Source organism: Phyllobates terribilis, unplaced genomic scaffold (genome assembly GCF_046119375.1).
Source record: "Phyllobates terribilis strain yellow unplaced genomic scaffold, ASM4611937v1 Scaffold_1__5_contigs__length_1240528914, whole genome shotgun sequence".
In the NCBI taxonomy this organism is placed as follows: domain Eukaryota; kingdom Metazoa; phylum Chordata; class Amphibia; order Anura; family Dendrobatidae; genus Phyllobates; species Phyllobates terribilis.
In genome coordinates this window covers 105,112,312-105,138,279 of record NW_027362761.1, presented here as the reverse complement: position 1 = coordinate 105,138,279, position 25,968 = coordinate 105,112,312, and the positions used below count along the sequence as shown (strand labels likewise).

At 44.7% G+C, this 25,968-nt stretch overlaps 1 protein-coding gene across 1 annotated transcript in view; it reads right to left on the bottom strand.

Moving 5' to 3' along the window:
* The window catches only part of CNTLN (centlein), a 503,552-nt gene that overhangs the window by 175,435 nt on the left and 302,149 nt on the right, over window positions 1-25,968 (bottom strand). The window contains 1 exon segment of the mRNA XM_073665439.1: window positions 7,421-7,512. Coding sequence (XP_073521540.1) covers window positions 7,421-7,512 — 92 coding nt within the window.

Sequence of the window (25,968 nt, the reverse complement as noted above, 5' to 3'; positions counted from 1 at the left end):
CCTCCATCTTCTTATTAGTACCTCGGAACCATACTGCTCTGTGCATAGTAGTCAAGCATACAACCTCCATCTTCTTATTAGTGCCTCAGATCCATACTGCTCTGTGTATAGTAGTCAAGCATACAACCTCCATCTTCTTATTAGTACCTCGGAACCATACTGCTCTATGTGCAGTAGATAGAACAGACAAATTTCAGGCTAAAAAGTCTCATGGAGCTGAGTGTTGCGACATGTAGAATAATTAGGAAAAGACGATCAGATGGAATTTTGCTCACCTATTTTAGTTGTGTATGGAAACAGCCACCAATAAATGTTCTCACAAAGTCAATCTGGCTGCAACCGCCCTAGCTGGGTCATCAGTGGATCTGAGCAGCAAGCAATATATGGAGAAAAATGCAGGACTGGCGAAAAAGTTCTTGTGCCAAACAACATAGAATATATCCATGAAGTATTTTTGGGAAAAAAAAAGCTGTATTTCTTGGTTTCAAATTAAAATGCGTTCATGTCATAGTGTCCCTTCACCAGCTATGTATTCTTTTACCTATAAGTGTAAACTATTTCCAGATTTCATGAGAGACCGTACAATTTTTCACTTGATTCAGAAGCATCTTTGAAAAAATAAAAAAATTAAAAAAAATTTAATGACATATCTGCCATTGTTTTACACATTACTTCCCAATTCTTCACATTGATGGTGCACTTAAAGGGAAATAAATCTTCTCACAGCAAAAAATTTAACAATAGCAGACTATAAATTCCCATGCAACCAATTTTCTTTTTTTTATCTTCCTTCTTCTAATAGTGCTCATTTCTTATTTTTTTGTGAGGGGTCGTTTTTTGCAAGACAAGTTGTAGCTTTGAATGCCATCAAGTACTCAAAAAAACAAAACAAAAAAAATCTTGGGAAGTGGAATGGAGAAAAATGGATTTAGTCCATTGTTGCTTGAGCTTAATTTTTATGCAGTTCTCATAGCAGTAAAAAGGAAATGTTAAAGGGGTTGTCCACTACTCAAAGGGGTTGTTGGGTCAATAGCGATAAGTCTGCAGTCACTCTGTGTGACTGCAGACTTATGAATTCCCATTGTGCGCTGCGGGGATTTGCCGGTCTCAGACCCTGTAACCGAGAAAATGTATGAGTTACACACTCCCCCTGGCCACGCTCCATACACGTGTATTGAGCCAAGGCTGCACCCCGTCTAGTGACGCGGCCGACCAGGGGTCATGGCTGACTAGAGGGTGTGGTCTACTAGAGGGCGTGGCTGAGCTCCATGCAAGTGTATGGCGAGCGAGGCCACACCCACTGGCCAGGGGTATGTATAACCCTCTGGTCCCGGGTCTGAAACCGCTGAATCCCCGCAGTACACAGTGCGTGAGCTGGGGAGGTAATGGGGGGGATTCATAAGTCTGCAGTCACACAGTGTGACTGCAGACTTATCGGTTTTGACCGGACAAACCCTTTAAATACAACAATCCCGAATGTAAAATAAAAACACCTTATACTCCTCTCCCATCTTAGTGCTGTTCCAGCAATATCAGTGCAGTGTCTTGCATGACATTGTTATATCATGTGAACCCTGCAACCAATCAGCGGTCGCTAATGGACTCCAAAGCTCGCACTTCCTTCGAATATCCAAAGTTCAACTGAAGCAAGCGAGAGATGATAGGGTGCACAGCTCACATGGCATAACAATGGAGATTGTTAGAGTATTGGACAACCCCTTTAACTTAATTCGTTAGGCCAATATGGAAACAAATTCATATATTTTTCTTTTGGTTTACTGCTTGTAAAAAATAAAAAATTTAAATGAGACCCGGAACTTTTAAAATGTTTTAATAACTAAACTGTGTATCGTACCATCTATAGATAGTGGGACCATTCTTCATCAATGGAAACCTCAATGCCACTGGATATCTGAAATTGCTACATGATGATGTGTTGCCCTCTTTATGCACTGAAGATGGCACGTTCCCTGAGTTTTTCCAACAAGATGGGGCACCACCACATTATGGGTGTCAGGTCCGTGCATTCCTACAAGGACAGTTTCCTGGAAAGTGGATTGGTCATCGTGGGCCAGTTGAATGGCCACCAAGCTCTCCCGATCTGACCCCCTTAGACTTTTATCTTTGGGGTCATTTGAAGGCAATTGTCTATGCTGTGAAGATACGAGATGTGCAGCATCTGAAACAACGGATACTGGAAGCCTGTGCCAGCATTTCTTCTACGGTGTTGCCATCAGTATGTCAAGAGAGGGAGAAGAGGGTTGCATTGACAATCCAACACAATGGGCAGCACTTTGAACACATTTTATAAGTGCTCATAAACTTGTAAAAAACCTCATGAAATAATAAAGTTACGTTAAAACCAAGCACACCATTGTTTTTCTTATGAAATTCTCATTAAGTTTGATGTGTCACATGACCCTCTTCCCATTGAAAAAAATAAAGTTGGACCCAAAATGGCCGACTTCAAAATGGCCGCTATGGTCACCACCCATCTGGAAAAGTTTTCCCCCTCTCATATACTAATGTGCCACAAACAGGAAGTTGATCTCACCAACTATTCCCATTTAATTCAGGTGTATCCATATAAATGGCCAACCCTGTGTGTGTGTGTATATATATATATATACACTGTGTTCCAAATTATTATGCAAATAATATTTTCTCAGATTTTCCCAAATTACCTATATGAATTGCAGTCATTGTAATTTTCCAGTCAAATAACTATTAGAGTACAATTGAAAGGTTTTTGTACAAACTGCCTATGATAACAGTATATTTTTAAAAAAATAAAAAACTCAAACTGCACTCAAAATGCATGTTCCAAATTATTATGCACAGCAGAGTTTTCAACCTTTTCATTTTAAAAAAGAACAAAAAAAATGGTCATTTTTGAAATTATAAGCATTAGCAGGTTATTACAAACTGAAATCAAACAGTTTTCAACTCAAAACTTTATTCTAGGTGATGTTACATTTGCACATAGGACCCCTTGTTCGAAAGGAGCTTCTGAACTCTCTCGTCCATTGAATTTGTCAGGTTTTGGATGGTTTCTGCTTCAATTGTTTTGCATGAGGACAGAATACCCTCCCAGAGCTGTTGCTTAGATGTGAACTGCCTCCCGCCATCATAGACACTCCTTTTGATGATGCTCCAGAGGTTCTCAATGGGGCTGAGGTCAGGGGAGCATGGGTGCCACACCATAAGTTTGTCCCCTTTTATGCCCATAGCAGCCAGAGATGCAGATGTGTTATGTGCAGCATGAGACGGGGCATTATCATGCATGAAATGATCTCGATGGTCCAGATGGATGGAGTGGAGGATGGCTCGTTGATGGACACCCCATGCAAACACGGCTACGGCGCTAACAAGGAGGAGGTGGAGTAATGTTTTGGGCTGGAATCATGGGGAGAGAGATTGTCGGCCCTTTTAGGATCTCTGAAGGGGTAAAGATGAACTCCATAATGTATGTTGAGTTTCTCAAACAGCACTTCCTTCCATGGTTCAAGAAGAAGAACCGTGCATTCCGCAGCAAGATCATTTTCATGCATGATAATGCCCCGTCTCATGCTGCACATAACACATGTGCATCTCTGGCTGCTATGGGCATAAAAGGGGACAAACTTATGGTGTGGCACTCATGCTCCCCTGACCTCAACCCCATTGAGAACCTCTGGAGCATCACCAAAAGGAGTGTCTATGATGGCGGGAGGCAGCTCACATCTAAGCAACAGCTCTGGGAGGGTATTCTGTCCTCATGCAAAACAATTGAAGCAGAAACCATCCAAAACCTGACAAATTCAATGGACGAGATAGTTCAGAAGCTCCTTTCGAACAAGGGGTCCTATGTGCAAATGTAACATCACCTAGAATAAAGTTTTGAGTTGAAAACGGTTTGATTTCAGTTTGTAATAACCTGCTAATGCTTATAATTTCAAAAATGACCATTTTTTTGTTCTTTATTAAAATGAAAAGGTTGAAAACTCTGTTGTGCATAATAATTTGGAACATGCATTTTGAGTGCAGTTTGAGCTTTTTATTTTTTTAAAAATATACTGTTATCATAGGCAGTTTGTACAAAAACCTTTCAATTGTACTCTAATAGTTATTTGACTGGAAAATTACAATGACTGCAATTCATATAGGTAATTTGGGAAAATCTGAGAAAATATTATTTGCATAATAATTTGGAACACAGTGTGTATATATATATATATATATATATATATATATATATATATATATATATATATATATATACATACACATACAGCTCAAAAAATTAAAGGATTAAAGGGAACACTTAAACAACAGAATATAACTCCAAGTAAATCAAACTTCTGTGAAATCAAACTGTCCACTTAGGAAGCAACACTGATTGACAATCAATTTCACATGCTGTTGTGCAAATGGAATAGACAATAGATGGAAATTATTGGCAATTATCAAGACACACTCAATAAAGGAGTGGTTCTGCAGGTGGGGACCAAAGACCACATCTCAGTACCATTGCTTTCTGGCTAATGTTTTGGATACTTTTGAATGTTGGTTGTGCTTTCACACTCGTGGTAGCATGAGACGCACTGTACAACCCACAGAAGTTGCTCAGGTAGTGCAGTTCATTCAGGATGGTACATCAATGCGAGCTGTGGCAAGACTGTTTGCTGTGTCTGTCAGCGTAGTGTCCAGAGGCTGGAGGCGCTACCAGGAGAAAGGCCAGTACACCAGGAGACGTGGAGGGGGCCGTAGAAGGGCAACAACCCAGCAGCAGAGCCAATACCTCCGCCTTTGTGCAAGGAGGAACAGGAGGAGCTCTGCCAGAGCCCTGCAAAATGACCTCCAGCAGGCCACAGATGTGCATGTTTCTGCACAAACGGTTAGAAACCAACTCCATGAGGGTGGTATGAGGGCCCGACGTCCACAGATGGGGGTTGTACTCACAGCCCAAAACTGTGCAGGATGCTTGGCATTTGCCACAGAATACCAGGATTGGCAAAGTCGCCACTGGCGCCCTGTGCTCTTCACAGATGAAAGCAGGTTCACACTGAGCACGTGACAGTCTGGAGACGCCGTGGAGAGCGATCTGCTGCCTGCAACATCCTTCAGCATGACTGGTTTGGCAGTGGGTCAGTAATAGTGTGGGGTGGCATTTCTTTGGAGGGCCGCACAGGCCTCCATGCGCTCGCCAGAGGTAGCCTGACTGCCATTAGGTACCGAGATGAGATCCTCAGACCCCTTGTGAGACCATATGCTGGTGCGGTTGGCCCTGGGTTCCTCCTAATGCAGGACAATGCAAGACCTCATGTGGCTGGAGTGTGTGAGCAGTTCCTGCAAGATGAAGGCATTTAAGCTATGGACTGGCCCGCCCATTCCCCAGACCTGAATCCGATTGAGCAAATCTGGGACATCATGTCTCGCTCCATACACCGTCACGTTGCACCACAGACTGTCCAGGAGTTGGCGGATGCTTTATTCCAGGTCTCGGAGGAGATCCCACAGGAGACCGGTCATGCTAAAGGATGTTGCAGGCAGCAGATCGCTCTCCACGGTGTCTCCAGACTCTGTCACGTCTGTCACATGTGCTCATTGTGAACCTGCTTTCATCTGTGAAGAGCACAGGGCGCCAGTGGTGACTTTGCCAAACCTGGTGTTCAGTGGCAAATGCCAAGCGTCATGCATGGTGTTGGGCTGTGAGCACACCTGTGGACGTCGGGCCCTCATACCACCCTCATGGAGTCGGTTTCTAATTGTTTGTGCAGACACATGCACATTTGTGGCCTGCTGGAGGTCATTTTGCAGGGCTCTGGCAGTGCTCCTCCTGTTCCTCCTTGCACAATGGAGGAGGTAACGGTCCTGGCTGCTGGGTTGTTGCCCTGCTATGGCTCCCTCCACATCTCCTACTCCATGCTCTGGACACTGTGCTGACAGACACAGCTACCCTTCTTGCCACAGCTCCCACTGATGTGCCATCCTGGATGAACTGCACTACCTGAGCAACTTCTGTGGGTTGTACTGTAGACACCGCCTCATGCTACTGTACCTCTAGGGGTGAGAGCAAAGGCAAAATGAAAAAGTGACCAAAACAAGAGCCAAAAAGGATGATTACAGAGAAATGGTCTGTGGTCACCACCTGCAGAACCACTCCTTTATAGGGGGTATCTTGCTAATTGCCTATCATTTCTACCAGTTGTCTGTTCCATTTGCACAACAGCAGGAGAAATTGATTCACAATCAGTGTTGCTTCATAACTGGACAGGTAGATTTTTCACAGAAGTGTTATTGACTTGGAGTTACATTATGTTGTTTAAGTGTTCCCTTTATTTTCTTGAGCAGTGTATATATTATATATACACACACACACAAACACACACATCTATACATTCATACATATATGTATACATACATACATACTCCAGCGTTTTCTTTCTTTATTTCAGAGCTGGAGTGGTGCCACTAATCTAAATTCCCTGACCCTATTATTATACTTACCAGCTGCCGTCTTCAGCTGTTTCGGGTGCAGGTTCAGTCCTACGTCGCCATCTCGTGATGGCAACCTGTGACTGACCGAAGTCAGAGGTGACAGTCACAAGCTCCTAATGTTAGTTAGTCTATGAGAGCCTTGTTCTGGCTCTCAAAGACTTACAATGAGTTGTAACTTCTGTATTGCCCAGAAAGCAGTGGAGCAATCTGGCAGATCACAAGCTGCAGTACACTGACTGGAGCGGCACCAAGAAAAGATGAAGATGGCGGCTGCAAAGAGTGAGACCAGGTGCAGGGAACCTAGATTAGTAGCATCACTCCAGCGCTGCAATAACAAAAACGCTGGAGTGGTGCTTTAACTAGTTTTTTTTTTTAAAAAAAAGGTTTCCCTAGGTGACTAAAATGTGATCACTTGTTCACTATTACAATATACTGCAATGTGTTGATCAACTTTAAAGCTTGCCAGACCTTCAGTAGACTCCCACCCGCCATGACAACCCTTCAGCATTCCATGATCGAGTTGCTACTTATCGTAACATACAAAGGGTAAACTGCCAAGATTAGAGCCAGCTCTCATCTAGCTCAGCTAGAGGGAAGGGTCACCTGTATAATACAGCTACCACCTGCTGTGATTGGAGCAGGCTCAACTCTTGAGCCTGCTCAATATGACCACACATGACAACCACCACACATGTACAGCTAATGTCGAAAAGGGGTCATCATAATCACATAATACACAACACAAATAATTTTTCTTGACTATTAGATCAAGCTAGCAATACAGTGCAGTAGAACATAACCAGTATGTTCATGTTTAATCATTTACACTGAACAATCATACAATTAAAAGATTACACTTAGGACAGCCCAAGAAGAGAAAAAATGATATTTTGTGTAAGCTGTAATTAAGAAGTTGGACTGTAAATAAAGTAGGAAGTACCATCTTTAAAGTATGCCGTGAATTCTCTCCTACAAATTTCTTTGGAGTACTGCTCCTGACATCTTCCTCCTTGCAAAGCCTGAACAGCAACTCTGTAAAAAGTAATAATAATCATGAAAAAAACAAACACAAAACACACATAAAAAGACACCTTACAATGACCCAGCAATGACAGATTTGTCATGTCATGAACAAACAGCGCACACTTTACCTATTCTGAATAAATTGATCTATTTTCTTGTCAAGTTTTTGGACAGTCTTTAAGCACTGACCTTTTTTTAAAGTCTAGTGCCATACAATTACAAAGCCTTTGGAACATCACAGTGATTTCCTTTTTTTGTTATACAGTACGAACTTTACAAAGGTACAATGCGTTTGCAGGTTAAAGATACTGTACTTTTATTCCTGTTTTCATTCTTTTATAGACTGTACCATCTTTTGCCTTGAAAGCAAAATTCATTGCCTTTTTATCTATAGTCTTGGCCAGTTTTATTCTATAGGTCTTGTCCCCCTGCTAGGAGGATCAGAGTGATTGTCGAACAAAGCAAATAGTAACAGAATTAGACGGAGTGAAACTTTAAACTTATTTTTTTTTCTCTCATGTTCAGTTAAAATATTTCTCTCTTTGTAGGATAAATCATTGCTTTGTAGGAAAGCACATCGATTAAGGAATGTGTAACACCAAAGCATAGGCCAAATTTCAATCATCAAAAAGGTCACAGTTGTGATTGTAATCTGTAAGTATCTCAATATGATACAACATATACACAAGAGCTAATACGATCACTAGGATTTTTGATCTGCTAGATACTAATCTCGGCTCGTGAGGCGTCAGATTTTACGACTCTAATCAACAATCATAAAATAGCAAAAAACAAAGAAATGAAGGAATCAAAGTTATGACAAGTATCATATCATGAATAACATTAGATCAGAGCCTAAAGATTTAGATTATTGTGCTCGGGCTCACCCTTGCAGACATCTGACAAGTGTACATGGATTTGTAATCCACTCTAGAGATTATAAAAATATATGTATGTGTGTGTTTCATTAGTTTTTAATTGATAGATGCTCCATTAACTCATTCTTCAGCAAGGAATACATAGTACAACACAGCAGCTATAGGTGGCAAATGGTGCAAAATTTTGAATGAAACCCAATTGCAAAAGTGATTTTTAGCCCCGATTACAAGCATTTAAAAAAAATCTCAAAAAGTGGATAACACCTTTAAGATCAGATTTTATGAACATAATAATGCCTGGATACAATCTTAACAAAAATATTTGTTTGCTTTATCTCTTATAATGTTAGAGACTGTTACTGTAATAAAAGATCAGATAACCCTATACTGTATGTAACGAAAAAACCCACATAAGAATTGTCCAGGTAGCACATTACATATACCGTACTTTATGTCAAACAGGAGAAACAAAGGTGTAGCTTTAAAACGCATAGGAATTTTATTGAAAAAATTAATTTAAAAATTGGAATTCCTGTGTTGAACAATGCCTCTAGTGGGAACCCTGGAGAAAGGGCAGTACTACTGGTTACATCACCAAATTCATGCAACGTGCAGTCAGTGTGGCAGGACATTCTTCACACAATCATTAATAACCTTACTGATAGCATGACAAGGCGTGTAATTACGTGTATTTCTGCATGCGGCGCTCATTCTCAATATGGAATCGAGATGTTTATATACAGATATATGAATAGATATCAATACAGAATATGTGTATTTAATAAGGAGTAGGAAAAAGGCTATTGGACCAGATTTGCAGTTTTTCAGGACAGCCATGGGCTATAAAACTTAACCTCTACGATCAATATGCCAGAATACATAGTTAATGTAAAAGGGGCTCTCTTTTTTGGGTAAAACTATATGTTGGTTGCTGAATTATAAAGCGTTGCATTGCCTCCGCTGTGGACAACTGCCTCAATGATGTGCTGTCCATGTCAGCGAGGCTGTTGTCCACAGCAGGGAGAGTATATGCACAAGAGTTAGGGCCTGTTGGAGCGGTGGAGCCGTCAATAAAGGCAATGGGGGAAGTATTGAGAAGGGGTTTAATGAGGAGAGCTGAAGTGCTTGCTCAGCACTAGACCAAAAAGGTTGAACTTGCAACAAAAGGACATGAACTTCATGTTGCCCATTTAAATCTTTTAAAAATTGCTTTTTGTGTTTGTTTTTTTTAAGACTAAACACTGCCTCTTAGAGCGTCCTGTTGCTTATTGTTGAGCTACATATTACATGCTAAAGTACACTATCATTTTTGGATGAGTTTGAAATAACAAAGTTATGCACAGTGAACTAAGTGAAGAGAAATTTACACTTTACAGAATTAGGTATGTTTGGCCTGTATATCTTTTTGGACATTCATGCATAATTATTTAAGTTACTTTTCCAATCCTTATGTTATATTATTCATGTTCTTCTAGTAATCTCATAGTTTATACATACAGTACAGACCAAAAGTTTGGACACACCTGCTCATTTAAAGATTTTTCTGTATTTTCATGACTATGAAAATTGTACATTCACACTGAAGGCATCAAAACTATGAATTAACACATGTGGAATTATATACTTAACAAAAAAGTGTGAAACAACTGAAAATATGTCTTATATTCTAGGTTCTTTAAAGTAGCCACCTTTTGCATTGATGACTACTTTGCACACTTTTGACATTCTCTTGATGAGCTTCAAGAGGTAGTCACCGGAAATGGTCTTCCAACAATCTTGAAGGAGTTCCCAGAGATGCTTAGCACTTGTTGGCCCTTTTGCCTTCACTCTGCGGTCCAGTTCACCCCAAACCATCTCGATTGGGTTCAGGTCTGGTGACTGTGGAGGCCAGGTCATCTGGTGTAGCACCCCATCACTCTCCTTCTTGGTCAAATAGCCCTTACACAGCCTGGAGGTGTGTTTGGGGTCATTGTCCTGTTGAAAAATAAATGATGGTCCAACTAAACGCAAACCGGATGGAATAGCATGCCGCTACAAGATGCTGTGGTAGCCATGCTGGTTCAGTATGCCTTCAATTTTGAATAAATCCCCAACAGTGTCACCAGCAAAGCACCCCCACACCATCACACCTCCTCCTCCATGCATCACGGTGGGAACCAGGCATGTAGAGTCCATCCGTTCACCTTTTCTGCATCGCACAAAGACACGGTGGTTGGAACAAAAGATCTCAAATTGGGACTCATCAGACCAAAGCACAGATTTCCACTGGTCTAATGTCCATTCCTTGTGTTCTTTAGCCCAAACAAGTCACTTCTGCCTGTTGCCTGTCCTTAGTAATGGTTTCCTAGCAGCTATTTTACCATGAAGGCCTGCTGCACAAAGTCTCCTCTTAACAGTTGTTGTAGAAATGTGTCTGCTGCTAGAACTCTGTGTGGCATTGACCTGGTCTCTAATCTGCGCTACTGTTAACCTGCAATTTCTGAGGCTGGTGACTCGGATAAACTTATCCTCAGAAGCAGAGGAGACTCTTGGTCTTCCTTTCCTGGGGGGGTCTTCATGTGAGCCAGTTTCTTTGTAGCGCTTGATGGTTTTTGCAACTGCACTTGGGGACACTTTCAAAGTTTGCCCAATTTTTCAGAAAGACTGACCTTCATTTTTGAAAGCAATGATGGCCACTCTTTTTTCTTTACTTAGCTGCTTTTTTCTTGCCATAATACAAATTCTAACAGTCTATTCAGTAGGACTATCAGCTGTGTATCCACCTGACTTCTGCACAACACAACTGATGGTCCCAACCTCATTTATAAGGCAAGAAATCCCACTTATTAAACCTGACAGGGTACACCTGTGAAGTGAAAACCAGTTCCGGTGACTACCTCTTGAAGCTCATCAAGAGAATGCCAAGAGTGTGCAAAGCAGTCATCAAAGCAAAAGGTGGCTACTTTGAAGAACCTAGAATATAAGACATATTTTCAGTTGTTTCAAACTTTTTTGTTAAGTATATAATTCCATATGTGTTTATTCATAGTTTTGATGTCTTCAGTGTGAATGTACAATTTTCAAAGTCATGAAAATACAGAAAAATCTTTAAATGAGAAGGTGTGTCCAAACTTTTGGTCTGTACTGTACATATTAGTCATTCATGGCTCTAAGGAATAAAACATCTTTATCTGACTGGAGCTTATATACTTTGTAAAACTCATATTACATGCTGAGCAATCAAGTAGCTAAGAGTACTAGATTTACAAATTTTTATTACAGTAATATAATATCTGTCCAGTTTGGTTTAGTCCAAAATTTCTCTTATACTAAATTTCAACTATTCACTGAAAAACTGTGAGACGGTTGCCAAAGTTCAGCCTTTATATCTAGTAATGGATTTAGTACTGATCACATCAGTTTAACCCCTTAGATGCCGCTGTCAGTAGCAACAGCGGCATCTAAATAGTTATTTGAGGCAGAGGGTTTCCTTCCTTCTTTTTTGATCCAGTCTTACCATTGGTTTCTTTTCTTTTGTCCCAGTTTGGTCTTATATGGACACATCTGGATGGGCTCACCTATTATATGCCTATGATGGAGACATAGTCATTTATGCCATAGTATGCAACACATTATATGTAGCACTCGTTTTGCACTTTGCAGGCACTTTTTGCATACTTATTATTGCACTTTATTGGATGTTTGTGTAATATACTGTATAATATGTATGTGTATATATATTTATTAATACAATTAATTTTCTATGAAATACTATTACACAAAGCACTTTTTTTCCCCTACATATCTACCGCTGGTAGTGGTGACATTGTACTATTATAGATTGGAATCTATACATTAGGAAAGTTTACCATGTTTAGTGAATTCATCCTTCCAATAATTTACTATCATTTATTTATTTTTTTGCTGTAACACCATCAATTTCTGTATTTTGTAGCCATTTTTTAAATATATTTTGTTCATTAGATTAATGTAAACATAACCACTCATTTCTTAGTTGATATTCGTCAGACTGTGTCTGCATGCACGTTTTAAATGTTTTTATATGTCAATAATAAAGCTATATGTGCAGTCATGGCCAAAAGTATTGAGAATGAGACAAATAGTAATTTTTCCAAAGTTTACTGCTTCATTTTTTGTAATGGCAATTTGCATATACTCCTGAATGTCAAAGAGTGATCAGCTTAACAGCAATTGCTGTACTTGCAAAGTCAATATTTGCCCAGAAAATGAACTTTAACCCCCAAAACACATTTCAACATCATTGCAGTCCTGCCTTAAAAGGAGCAGCTAACATCGTTTTAGTGATTGATCCATTAACACAGGTGTGGGTGTTGATGAGGACAGGGCTGGCGATCAATCAGTCATGATTAAGTAAGAATGACATCAGTGGACACTTTAAAAGGAGGCTGGTTCTTGGTATCATTGTTTCTCTTCAGTTAACCATGGTTATCTCTAAAGAAACACGTGCAGCCATCATTGCACTGCACAAAAATGGCCTAACAGGGAAGAGTATCGCAGCTACAAAGATTGCACCTCAGTCAACAATCTATCGCATCATCAAGAACTTCAAGGACAGAGCTTCCATTGTTGTCAAAAAGGCTCCAGGGCGCCCAAGAAAGACCAGCAAGCGCCAGGACCGTATCTTAAAACTGTTTCAGCTGCGGGATCAGACTACCAGCAGTGCAGAGCTTGCTCAGGAATGGCAGCAGGCTGGTGTGAGTGCTTCTGCACGCACTGTGAGGCGGAGACTCTTTGAGCAAGGGCTGGTTTCAAGGAGGGCAGCAAAGAAGCCACTTCTCTCCAGAAAAAACATCAGGGACCGACTGATATTCTGCAAAAGGTACAGGGAGTGGACTGCTGAGGACTGGGGCAAAGTCATTTTCTCTGATGAATCCCCTTTTCGATTGTTTGGGACATCTGGAAAACAGCTTATTTGGAGAAGAAGAGGTGAGCGCTACCACCAGTCTTGTCTCATGCCAACTGTAAAGCATCCTGAAACCATTCATATGTGGGGTTGCTTCTCAGCCAAGGGAATCGGCTCACTCACAGTCTTGCCTAAAAACACAGCCATGAATAAAGAATGGTACCAGAATGTCCTCCAAGAGCAACTTCTCCCAACCGTCCAAGAGCAGTTTGGCGCCCAACAATGCCTTTTCCAGCATGATGGAGCACCTTGCCATAAAGCAAAGGTGATAACTAAATGGCTCATGGAACAAAACATAGAGATTTTGGGTCCATGGCCTGGAAACTCCCCAGATCTTAATCCCATTGAGAACTTGTGGTCAATCATCAAGAGACGGGTGGACAAACAAAAACCAACAAATTCTGGCAAAATGCAAGCATTGATTATGCAAGAATGGACTGCTATCAGTCAGGATTTGGTCCAAAAGTTGATTGAGAGCATGCCAGGGAGAATTACAGAGGTCTTGAAGAAGAAGGGGCAACACTGCAAATATTGACTTGCTGCATTAACTCATTCTAACTGTCAATATAACCTATTGGTACTCATAATATGATTGCAATTATATTTCTGTATGTGATATAAACATCAGACAAACACTAATAAAAAACAGAGGCCAGCAGATCATGTGAAAATATAATTTTGGTGTCATTCGCAAAACTTTTGGCCATGACTGTATATGAATTATTTATGGTATGTGTAGTCTTTTTTTTTTTTATAGGTTTAGTAAAATAATCTTGCATAAAAAAATACTTCTCAATCTCTACCACTTTGGTTCAGATATGTGCTAATATTATACCATTTCATGCTTTCTTGCTGCATTATTATGATGTGTACAGGTTGTCAATAAAATAGAAGAACAATGTATCGAGCAAAGTGTTCTTACCTTTCAAAGATTCTACCTAAAGTGATGCTAAGTAGGGATCCTCACTTGGAAGACTAGACCAATATTAAATACTACTCAGACAATCACAGATTTCTATAATGGAGGATGCAAATACCAAAGAGGTAAATCTATAAGAAATGGTGAAAGTGCGCAGTGATTTAGAAACAACAATGTCTGGGAACCCTATTTGTTAATGATAAAATATATTACCAACTGGCGTCCGTCCTATTCCATTAATGGATGTGTAGTTACTGGTATAACATCGAGGAATTCCTGCAAAATTCATTTGATCCTATTTTATCATAACAGAGCACACTTAGAGAGAAAAAAACTATTAAAGCTAAAATGGCAAAATGAAATCCGGTATAGTAAGACCTGACATAACACCTATCCGATACCCCTAACCGCACAGCCAGTGGAAAATCAGCTGAATAAAACTGTATTTCTATATCATTCCATCATATGGGGTTAACTTCTAAAATAAAAATGTTGCAGACCTTTCTAGAGTATCGGATGAGTACATTTCTATATTAGTTCTTTAGGATTTTAATATATGTCCCCTAGCCTTCCTGCAAATCTGAAAAAAAATATTTGCTTATAAAAAGAAAAGAAAAGAAAAAAAAACACTTAAAAGAGGTTGTCCACTATAATGTGTATTGGGCAGATTAATTTAAACCTTGGAAATAAGGCTTTCTTCAAATACCTTGCATTTCCAAATGTACCTGTTAGCGGCGCTCTCCTGCACTGCTTACATTAAGAAAGCGCCACAAGGCCGTGCGATGCTGGGCTGTGATGTGAGGTGAAACTCCGACCACAGCTCAGTCACTCAGGGAGACTGTCCCGCCTCGGTGATGCGAGGTCAGCTTCCAATTCCGGACCTTGACATGACATCACCGGACATCAGAGGCAGCTGCAGCCGGGGGTCACGTCATGGGGATGAGTGGACAGCGATAGCGCCGCTCACAGGCACATTTGGAAATGCAAGGTATTTGAAGAAAGCCTTATTTCCAAGGTTTAAATCAATCGCCCACCTCACATTATAGTGGACAACCTCTTTAAACACTTAAAGGGCACCTGTCACCAGGATTTTCCGATATGACCTACCACCTTTCAGTTCCATGTGACAGCATTCTAAAATGCTGTATATATTTATTTTACCCACTTACATAGTGCCATTAATTCCACAGCGCTTTACAGACATTATCACCACCATCCAAATTGGGGCTCCCAATCTAAGTTCCCTATATATGACTCCAATTCACCCTGTAAGGCAAAAAAGCCCTTTTATTATACTCCCCAACAAGCAGGTCTGGTCCGGACATCACTGGTCTTCATCCTGTGCCGTCCTCCTTCTCTGCTTCTTGTGGATGGCGCGTCCTACGTCATCCACAATGTTCCCCTTTGCACTTCTGCGCAGGTGCATTTCTCCTGCCGAGGGCAGAGCAAAGTACTGTTCTGTGCAAGCGCAGAGTAAGGCCAAAGGGCAACAACGCATGCACATTACAGTAGTTTGCTCTGCGCTCTGCAGGGTAGAGAGAAGTATGCCTGACCAGGAGTGCGAAGGGTAACAATGTGGATGAACTAGGACGTGTCATCCACATGAAACAGAGAAGGAGGATGGCATTGCAAGAAAAGAGGAGGCGCAAGATGAAGACCAGCGACATCCATCGGTCTGGACCGGCGGGTAGTAAAGTATAATAAAAGGTAATCTTTTGGCCTGACACGACGAATTGGAGTCATATATACAGCATTTTAGAATACTAAATAGGGTATATGGGAAAAACCTGGTGCCAGGTTCCCTTTAAATGGAAAATGATGGCAAATCTCACATAAATATTGCTTCTATACTATGATTAGAACTTGCAAGGCCTTGTACCACTACCCTATAAATGAACGTAGTTGAGGATGCATGTCCTCTAGTCAATGCTGGGGATTTCATTTGTTTAATTGCTAAACTGGGGAGAACAGAACCACTTAGAGTATGTGCACACATTGATTATTAGCAGCAGATTTTTCTGTACCAAAAAACTTAGTGTTGCCAGAAAAAAGCAGCATAAAATAAACAAGTTTTTGAAGCGTTTTAACCCCTTAATAACATCTGACGTACTAATACGCGTCTGTGCCCTGGGACTTAAGAGCCAGACCCGTATTAGTACGTCATATCTTTAATGCGGCACCGCGACTTAAGTCGCGGTGACAGCATTAAAGTTACGGTGCCATCCTACTTCCTGGTAGATGGCGTCATCATCCCGGGGGCTGTCGCCGCCCCCCCGCACCAGCGATCGCTGTGATTGGCTGTTCAAATCTGAATAGCCAATCACAGCATTTCTCACTGTTTCCGGCAATGTGATTGCCAGAAACAGTGATCTGCAGCCTAGGATCGGTGCTCCTATGAGCACCGATCCTAGACTGTTGCTAGGACACCCCAGCCCTGGCCCCGGACTGCTATGATCGGTGCGATCGCCGATCACATCGATCGCACCGATCGTAGCGCGACCGCGCGGTGACAGGGCGGTCATGGGGCGGTGACCGGCTTGTGACCTGCCTGTCACCGCCCCATGACCCCCTGTAATGTGACTCAAGCCCCCAGACTGCTCTGATTGGAGCGATCAATGATGAAATCGATCGCTCCAATCAGAGTACCTGAATACAGGTGACCAGGCGGTCACAGGGAGGTGTCACCCCTCTGTGACCCCCTGTGGTGCGTGCTCTGCTCCAGCCATGTCTGATTGGTGCAATCAGTGTCACCAATCAGATGGCTGGGGCACAACATGCACCACAGGGGGTCACAGAGGGGTGACACCTCCCTGTGACCGCCTGGTCACCTGTATTCAGGTACTCTGATTGGAGCGATCGATGTCATCAATGATTGCTCCAATCAGATTACCTCCACCTGTCACCAGCCCATCATCACCCTGTGACCGCCCTGCAGACCCTCACATTTGGTGAGGATTTCTACAGAGCGATCACATCTGATGTGTCTGTTCTGGGCCTTGTAGTGCCACAGAATATTCTCACTGTTCCAGTCGCTGCTGCTGCTGCCGCTGCTCCTGGATCTTCTGTTCCTGCGTCCTGGATCTTCTGTTCCTGCGTCCTGGATCTTCTGTTCCTGCGTCCTGGATCTTCTGCTCCTGACCTGCTGTAGTTCCTGCTCCAGAGCCTGCTGCTGATCCTGCAGAGAAGACTTTGGTAAGTCTGTTCTCCCCTCATCCACCCCAATCCCCCCTCCCCCCTCTTTTTACCCCCCCTTACCTTTTTTTTCTGCGTCCTGCAGCGGTCTCCAGCTCTGGTCCGAGTCTCCAGCTCCACTCCCGGTCACCAGCGCCGGGCTCCTGGTCACCAGCGCCGGGCTCCTGGTCACCAGCGCCGGGCTCCTGGTCTCCTGCACCGGGCTCCTGGTCTCCTGCTCCGGGCTCCTGGTCTCCTGCTCCGGGCTCCTGGTCTCCTGCACCGGGCTCCTGGTCTCCTGCTCCGGGCTCCTGGTCTCCTGCTCCGGGCTCCTGGTCTCCTGCACCGGGCTCCTGGTCTCCTGCACCGGGCTCGTGGTCTCCTGCACCGGGCTCCTGGTCTCCTGCTCCGGGTTCCTGGTCTCCTGCTCCGGGCTCCCGGGCTCCTGCTCTGGGTCTTCTGTTCCAGTCCTGCTGACCCTTTGGTAAGTCCATCTCTGATCTCCCCTCATCCACCCCAATCCCCCTCTTCCCACTCTCCTGTCTTTTTACCCCTCTTCCCACTCCCCTGTCTTTTTACCCCCCTTCCCATCCCAATCCACCTCACCCCAGTGTCCCTGTTAATTCTTTTGCTTCTGATCTCCAGCTCCAGTACCAGTCTCCTGCTCCGTGCTCCTGGTCTCCTGCACCGGGCTCCTGGTCTCCTGCACCGGGCTCCTGGTCTCCTGCACCGGGCTCCTGGTCTCCTGCACCGGGCTCCTGGTCTCCTGCACCGGGCTCCTGGTCTCCTGCTCCGGGCTCCTGGTCTCCTGCTCCGGGCTCCTGGTCTCCTGCTCCGGGCTCCTGGTCTCCTGCTCCGGGCTCCTGCTCCGGGCTCCTGGTCTCCTGCTCTGGGTCTTCTGTTCCAGTCCTGCTGACCCTTTGGTAAGTCCATCTCTGATCTCCCCTCATCCACCCCAATCCCCCTCTTCCCCCTCTTCCCACTCCCCTGTCTTTTTACCCCTCTTCCCACTCCCCTGTCTTTTAACCCCCCTTCCCACCCCAGTGTCCCTGTTAATTCTTTTGCTTCTGATCTCCAGCTCCAGCACCGGGCTCCTGGTCTCCTGCACCGGGCTCCTGGTCTCCTGCACCAGGCTCCTGGTCTCCTGCACCGGGCTCCTGGTCTCCTGCACCGGGCTCCTGGTCTCCTGCACCGGGCTCCTGGTCTCCTGCACCGGGCTCCTGGTCTCCTGCACCGGGCTCCTGGTCTCCTGCACCGGGCTCCTGGTCTCCTGCTCCGGGTTCCTGGTCTCCTGCTCCGGGCTCCTGCTCTGGGTCTTCTGTTCCAGTCCTGCTGACCCTTTGGTAAGTCCATCTCTGATCTCCCCTCATCCACCCCAATCCCCCTCTTCCCACTCTCCTGTCTTTTTACCCCTCTTCCCACTCCCCTGTCTTTTTACCCCCCTTCCCATCCCAATCCGCCTCACCCCAGTGTCCCTGTTAATTCTTTTGCTTCTGATCTCCAGCTCCAGTACCAGTCTCCTGCTCCGTGCTCCTGGTCTCCTGCACCGGGCTCCTGGTCTCCTGCTCCGGGCTCCCGGTCACCAGCGCCGGTCTCCTGCTCCGGGCTCCCGGTCTCCTGCTCCGGGCCCCCGGTCTCCTGCTCCGGGCCCCCGGTCTCCTGCTCCGGGCCCCCGGTCTCCTGCTCCGGGCTCCCGGTCTCCTGCTCCGGGCTCCCGGTCACCAGCGCCGGTCTCCTGCTCCGGGCTCCCGGTCTCCTGCTCCGGGCCCCCGGTCTCCTGCTCCGGGCTCCCGGTCTCCTGCTCCGGGCTCCCGGTCACCAGCGCCTGTCTCCTGCTCCGGGCTCCCGGTCTCCTGCTCCGGGCCCCCGGTCTCCTGCTCCGGGCCCCCGGTCTCCTGCTCCGGACCCCCGGTCTCCTGCTCCGGGCTCCCGGTCTCCTGCTCCGGGCTCCCGGTCTCCTGCTCCGGGCTCCCGGTCTCCTGCTCCGGGCTCCCGGTCACCAGCGCCGGGCTCCCGGTCACCAGCGCCGGGCTCCTGCTCCGGGCTCCCGGGCTCCTGCTCCGGGCTCCTGCTCCGGGCTCCCGGTCACCAGCGCCGGGCTCCTGCTACGGGCTCCCGGTCCTGAAAGAACAGAGAGGACTTTGGTAAGTAATCTGATCTCCCCTCATCCAACCCAATTCCCCTCTTCCCACTCCCCACACATTTGTGCGCACATCCAGCAGCCGCCGAGTATTGATCGGTGGCATAGTTCACCAATCCACACTCGTGCTCGCTGTTTGCACCACATACAGTATTTCCTTTTTCCACACACTCACTCTCAAAGAATTGACACACACGCAGCACATACATAACAAACAATGTCCAGCTCATCCCAAACTCATTATTCAGCGGAGGAGGCATACGCTATTCTTGCCTCCGACACTGACAGTGAGGGTGAGGATCCCACATTTCTTTGTTTTTCCGACTCCTCGTCGTCTTCCTCCTTCTCTTCTTCCTCCTCTTCCTCAGGTTCTGCTGGCCCGCCCCGCCGTCGTCGCAGGAGAGATGTTCCAGCGCCCCCCACTACTGAGCCTATATGGACTTCGCCCCCTGAAAATTATGAGCCGCTGATTCCTGATTTCGTAGCGGAATCAGGAATCAAGTTTGACACCACCGGCCTCACAGAAATAGACTTTTTCAAAGTCTTTTTCTCTGAGGATTTTATAAACCTCATGGTGGGCCAAACTAATTTATACGCTCATCAATTTTTAGAACAAAACCCCTCTTCATCATTTTCTAACTGGTCTCCTGTAGACGCAGTAGAAATGATGAAGTTTTGGGGCCTGGTCCTTCTTATGGGGATCTTGAAGAAGCCCGAGCTTCGGCAATACTGGAGTGTTGACGTTTTGTATAACACTCCAGTGTTCCGAATGGTCATGCCCCGGACACGTTTTCAGGCCATCTACAAGTTCTTGCATTACCAAGATAATGCAAGGTGTCCTGCACGCGATGACCCGAACTTTGATCGTCTTTTCAAAGTTCGGCCGGTCATCGAACACTTCAACAACAAGTTTGGTGAAGTGTACGTGCCCCAAAGGGACATTTGTGTGGATGAGTCCTTAATTTCTTTTAAGGGGCGGCTTGGATTCCGGCAGTACCTGCCCAGTAAGAGGGCAAGGTACGGGATCAAGCTGTATAAACTTTGTGAGAGTACCTCAGGATACACTCACAAGTTTAGAGTTTATGAAGGGAAGGACTCCCGGATTGAACCCCCTGAATGCCCCCCTGTTCTGGGAGTGAGTGGGAAAATTGTGTGGGACTTGGTGCACCCACTGCTTGATAAAGGTTATCACCTCTACGTGGATAACTTTTATACAAGTATCCCGCTCTTCCAGTCCCTCTCTGCGCGACGTACCGCAGCCTGCGGTACTGTCCGCAAAATTCAGAAAGGCCTCCCAAAGACGCTAATTGGGCAGCTGCTCAAGAGGGGTGAGAGCAGAGCCCAATGTAGCGACCACCTGTTGATGGTCAAGTACAAGGACAAAAGGGATGTCCTTTTCTTGACCACCATACATGGTGATGGCAGCACACTCAGCACTGTACGAGGTTCCACTACACAGGTCGTCAAACCAGACTGTGTAGTGGGGTACAACAAGTACATGGGGGGAGTTGATCTCTCTGATCAAGTCCTCCAGCCATACAGTGCTTTGAGAAAGTCCAGAGTGTGGTACAAGAAGCTGGCCGTGCACATTGTACAGATGGCAATGCACAATGCTTTCCTTCTGTCACAATGTGCAGGCCAGACTTCTGCGTCGTACCTTCAGTTTCAGGAAACAGTTATCAAGGCCCTGATATTTGGCAGCGGTGACAGAGAGGGCCCCAGTACTTCTGGAATTGAAGGACCAAGGATTGTACCAGGCCAGCATTTCCCAGGGCAGATCCCTCACAGCGGAAAAAAAGGAAAGTCACAAAAGAGGTGCCGAGTGTGTTATAAAAGTGGAATACGCAAGGACACCATTTATCAATGTGACACCTGCCCTGACAAACCTGGCCTGTGTATGAAAGACTGCTTCAAAAGGTACCATACTTCGATGGACTATTGAAGTAATTTCTGAAGTATAACAACCTGACGAACACTGCACAGCTGACGTAGTGTTCGTCAGGTTGTCATACATCAGTTGTGTAGTGTTCGTCAGATTGTCCTACACAACTGATGTATAACACTACATTACAAAATTCAAAAATCAACTAACACTACCAAAAAGGGGGCACTTGTTAGGCATTTCACTGTTTAGGCACATCAAGGGCTCTGAGAACATGACATGACGCCCGCAGACCATTCCATCAAAGTCTGCGTTCAAAAGCGTCACTCCTTCCCTTCCGAGCCCTTACATGCGCCCAAACAGTAGTTTTTTTCCAACACATGGGGTATATGAGTACTCAGGAGAAATTGCACAACAACTTATGGGGTGCAATTTCTCCTAGTACCCTTGTGAAAATATTTTTTTTTGCATTTTTGTGGAAAAAATGTTTTTTTTTTATTTTCACAAGTCAACATTATGATTTTCTGAGAGGCACCTGGGGGTTCAATGGGCTCACCACACATCTATATAAGTTCCCTGGGGGGTCTAGTTTCCAAAATGGGGTCACTTGTGGGGGAGCTCCAATGTTTAGACACACAGGGGCTCTCGAAACGCAACATGGTGTCCGCTAACAAATTGGAACCATGTCGCGTTTGGAGAGATCCTGTGTGTCTAAACATTGGAGCTCCCCCACAAGTGACCCCATTTTGGAAACTAGACCCCCCAAGGCACCTTTCTAGATGCATAGTGAGCACTTGGAACCCCCAGGTGCTTCACAAATTGATCCATAACAATGAAAAAGTGTTTTTTTTTCACTTATTCAATTTTACGAATCAATTTGTGAAGCACCTGGGGGTTCCAAGTGCTCATTATGCATCTAGATAGGTGCCTTGGGGGGTCTAGTTTCCAAAATGGGGTCACTTGTGGGGGAGCTCCAATGTTTGGGCACACAGGGACTCTTCAAATGCAACATGGTATTCGCTAACAAATTGTCGGCTCAAATTGTTAGCGGATACCATGTTGCATTTGAAGAGTCCCTGTGTGCCCAAACATTGGAGCTCCCCCACAAGTGACCCCATTTTGGAAACTAGACCCCCCAAGGCACCTATCTAGATGCATAATGAGCACTTGGAACCCCCAGGTGCTTCACAATTTGATTCGTAAAATTGAATAAGTGAAAAAAAAACACTTTTTCATTGTTATGGATCAATTTGTGAAGCACCTGGGGGTTCCAAGTGCTCACTATGCATCTAGAAAGGTGCCTTGGGGGGTCTAGTTTCCAAAATGGGGTCACTTGTGGGGGAGCTCCAATTTTTGGGCACACAGGGACTCTCTAAATGCAACATGGTGTCCTCTAACAAATTTAACGGAAAATCGGCTCAAATTGTTAGCGACACCATGTTGCGTTTGGAGAGCCGCTGTGTGCCCAAACATTGGAGCTCCCCCACAAGTGACCCCATTTTGGAAACTAGACCCCCCAAGGCACCTATCTAGATGCATTGTGAGCACTTGGAACCCTCAGATGCTTCACAAATTGATTCATAAAAATGAAAAAGTGTTTTTTTTTTCACTTTTTCATTGTTACGAATCAATTTGTGAAGCACCTGGGGGTTCCAAGTGCTCACTATGCATCTAGATAGGTGCCTTGGGGGGTCTAGTTTCCAAAATGGGGTCACTTGTGGGGGAGCTCCAATGTTTGGGCACACAGGGACTCTCTAAATGCAACATGGTGTCCTCTAACAAATTTAACGGAAAATCGGCTCAAATTGTTAGCGACACCATGTTGCGTTTGGAGAGCTGCTGTGTGCCCAAACATTGGAGCTCCCCCACAAGTGACCCCATTTTGGAAACTAGACCCCCCAAGGCACCTATCTAGATGCATTGTGAGCACTTGGAACCCTCAGGTGCTTCACAAATTGATTTATAAAAATGAAAAAGTGTTTTTTTTTTCACTTTTTCATTGTTACGAATCAATTTGTGAAGCACCTGGGGGTTCCAAGTGCTCACTATGCATCTAGATAGGTGCCTTGGGGGGTCTAGTTTCCAAAATGGGGTCACTTGTGGGGGAGCTCCAATGTTTGGGCACACAGCGGCTCTCCAAACGCAACATGGTGTTGCTAACAATTTGAGCCAATTTTGCGTTAAATTTGTTAGCGGACACCATGTTGCATTTAGAGAGCCGCTGTGTGCCCAAATATTGGAGCTCCCCCACAAGTGACCCCATTTTGGAAACTAGACCACCCAAGGCACCTATCTAGATGCATAGTGAGCACTTGGAACCCCCAGGTGCTTCACAAATTGATTCGTAACAATGAAAAAGTGAAAAAAAAAACACTTTTTCATTTTTATAAATCAATTTGTGAAGCACCTGAGGGTTCCAAGTGCTCACAATGCATCTAGATAGGTGCCTTGGGGGGTCTAGTTTCCAAAATGGGGTCACTTGTGGGGGAGTTCCAATGTTTGGGCACACAGGGACTCTCTAAATGCAACATGGTGTCCTCTAACAAATTTAACGGAAAATCGGCTCAAATTGTTAGCGACACCATGTTGCGTTTGGAGAGCCGCTGTGTGCCCAAACATTGGAGCTCCCCCACAAGTGACCCCATTTTGGAAACTAGACCCCCCAAGGCACCTATCTAGATGCATTGTGAGCACTTGGAACCCTCAGATGCTTCACAAATTGATTCATAAAAATGAAAAAGTGTTTTTTTTTTCACTTTTTCATTGTTACGAATCAATTTGTGAAGCACCTGGGGGTTCAAAGTGCTCACTATGCATCTAGATAGGTGCCTTGGGGGGGTCTAGTTTCCAAAATGGGGTCACTTGTGGGGGAGCTCCAATGTTTGGGCACACAGCGGCTCTCCAAACGCAACATGGTGTCGCTAACAATTTGAGCCGATTTTCCGTTAAATTTGTTAGAGGACACCATGTTGCATTTAGAGAGTCCCTGTGTGCCCAAACATTGGAACTCCTCCACAAGTGACCCCATTTTGGAAACTAGACCCCCCAAGGCACCTATCTAGATGCATTGTGAGCACTTGGAACCCTCAGGTGCTTCACAAATTGATTTATAAAAATGAAAAAGTGTTTTTTTTTTCACTTTTTCATTGTTACGAATCAATTTGTGAAGCACCTGAGGGTTCCAAGTGCTCACTATGCATCTAGATAGGTGCCTTGGGGGGTCTAGTTTCCAAAATGGGGTCACTTGTGGGGGAGCTCCAATGTTTGGGCACACAGCGGCTCTCCAAACGCAACATGGTGTCGCTAACAATTTGAGCCAATTTTGCGTTAAATTTGTTAGCGGACACCATGTTGCATTTAGAGAGCCGCTGTGTGCCCAAATATTGGAGCTCCCCCACAAGTGACCCCATTTTGGAAACTAGACCACCCAAGGCACCTATCTAGATGCATAGTGAGCACTTGGAACCCTCAGGTGCTTCACAAATTGATTCATAAAAATGAAAAAGTGTTTATTTTTTCACTTTTTCATTGTTACGAATCAATTTGTGAAGCACCTGGGGGTTCCAAGTGCTCACTATGCATCTAGATAGGTGCCTTGTGGGGTCTAGTTTCCAAAATGGGGTCACTTGTGGGGGAGCTCCAATGTTTGGGCACACAGGGACTCTCTAAATGCAACATGGTGTCCTCTAACAAATTTAACGGAAAATCGGCTCAAATTGTTAGCGACACCATGTTGCGTTTGGAGAGCCGCTGTGTGCCCAAACATTGGAGCTCCCCCACAAGTGACCCCATTTTGGAAACTAGACCCCCCAAGGCACCTATCTAGATGCATTGTGAGCACTTGGAACCCTCAGGTGCTTCACAAATTGATTTATAAAAATTAAAAAGTGTTTTTTTTTTCACTTTTTCATTGTTACGAATCAATTTGTGAAGCACCTGGGGGTTCCAAGTGCTCACTATGCATCTAGATAGGTGCCTTGGGGGGTCTAGTTTCCAAAATGGGGTCACTTGTGGGGGAGCTCCAATGTTTGGGCACACAGCGGCTCTCCAAACGCAACATGGTGTCGCTAACAATTTGAGCCAATTTTGCGTTAAATTTGTTAGCGGACACCATGTTGCATTTAGAGAGCCGCTGTGTGCCCAAATATTGGAGCTCCCCCACAAGTGACCCCATTTTGGAAACTAGACCACCCAAGGCACCTATCTAGATGCATAGTGAGCACTTGGAACCCTCAGGTGCTTCACAAATTGATTCATAAAAATGAAAAAGTGTTTTTTTTTTCACTTTTTCATTGTTACGAATCAATTTGTGAAGCACCTGGGGGTTCCAAGTGCTCACTATGCATCTAGAAAGGTGCCTTGGGGTGTCTAGTTTCCAAAATGGGGTCACTTGTGGGGGAGCTCCAAAGTTTGGGCACACATGGGCTCTCCAAACACAACATGGCGTCCGCTAATTATTCAAGCAAATTTTACAATCAAAAAGTCAAATGGCGCTCCTTCCCTTCCGAGCCCTGCCGTGCGCCCAAACAGTGTTTTTTCCCCAAATATTGG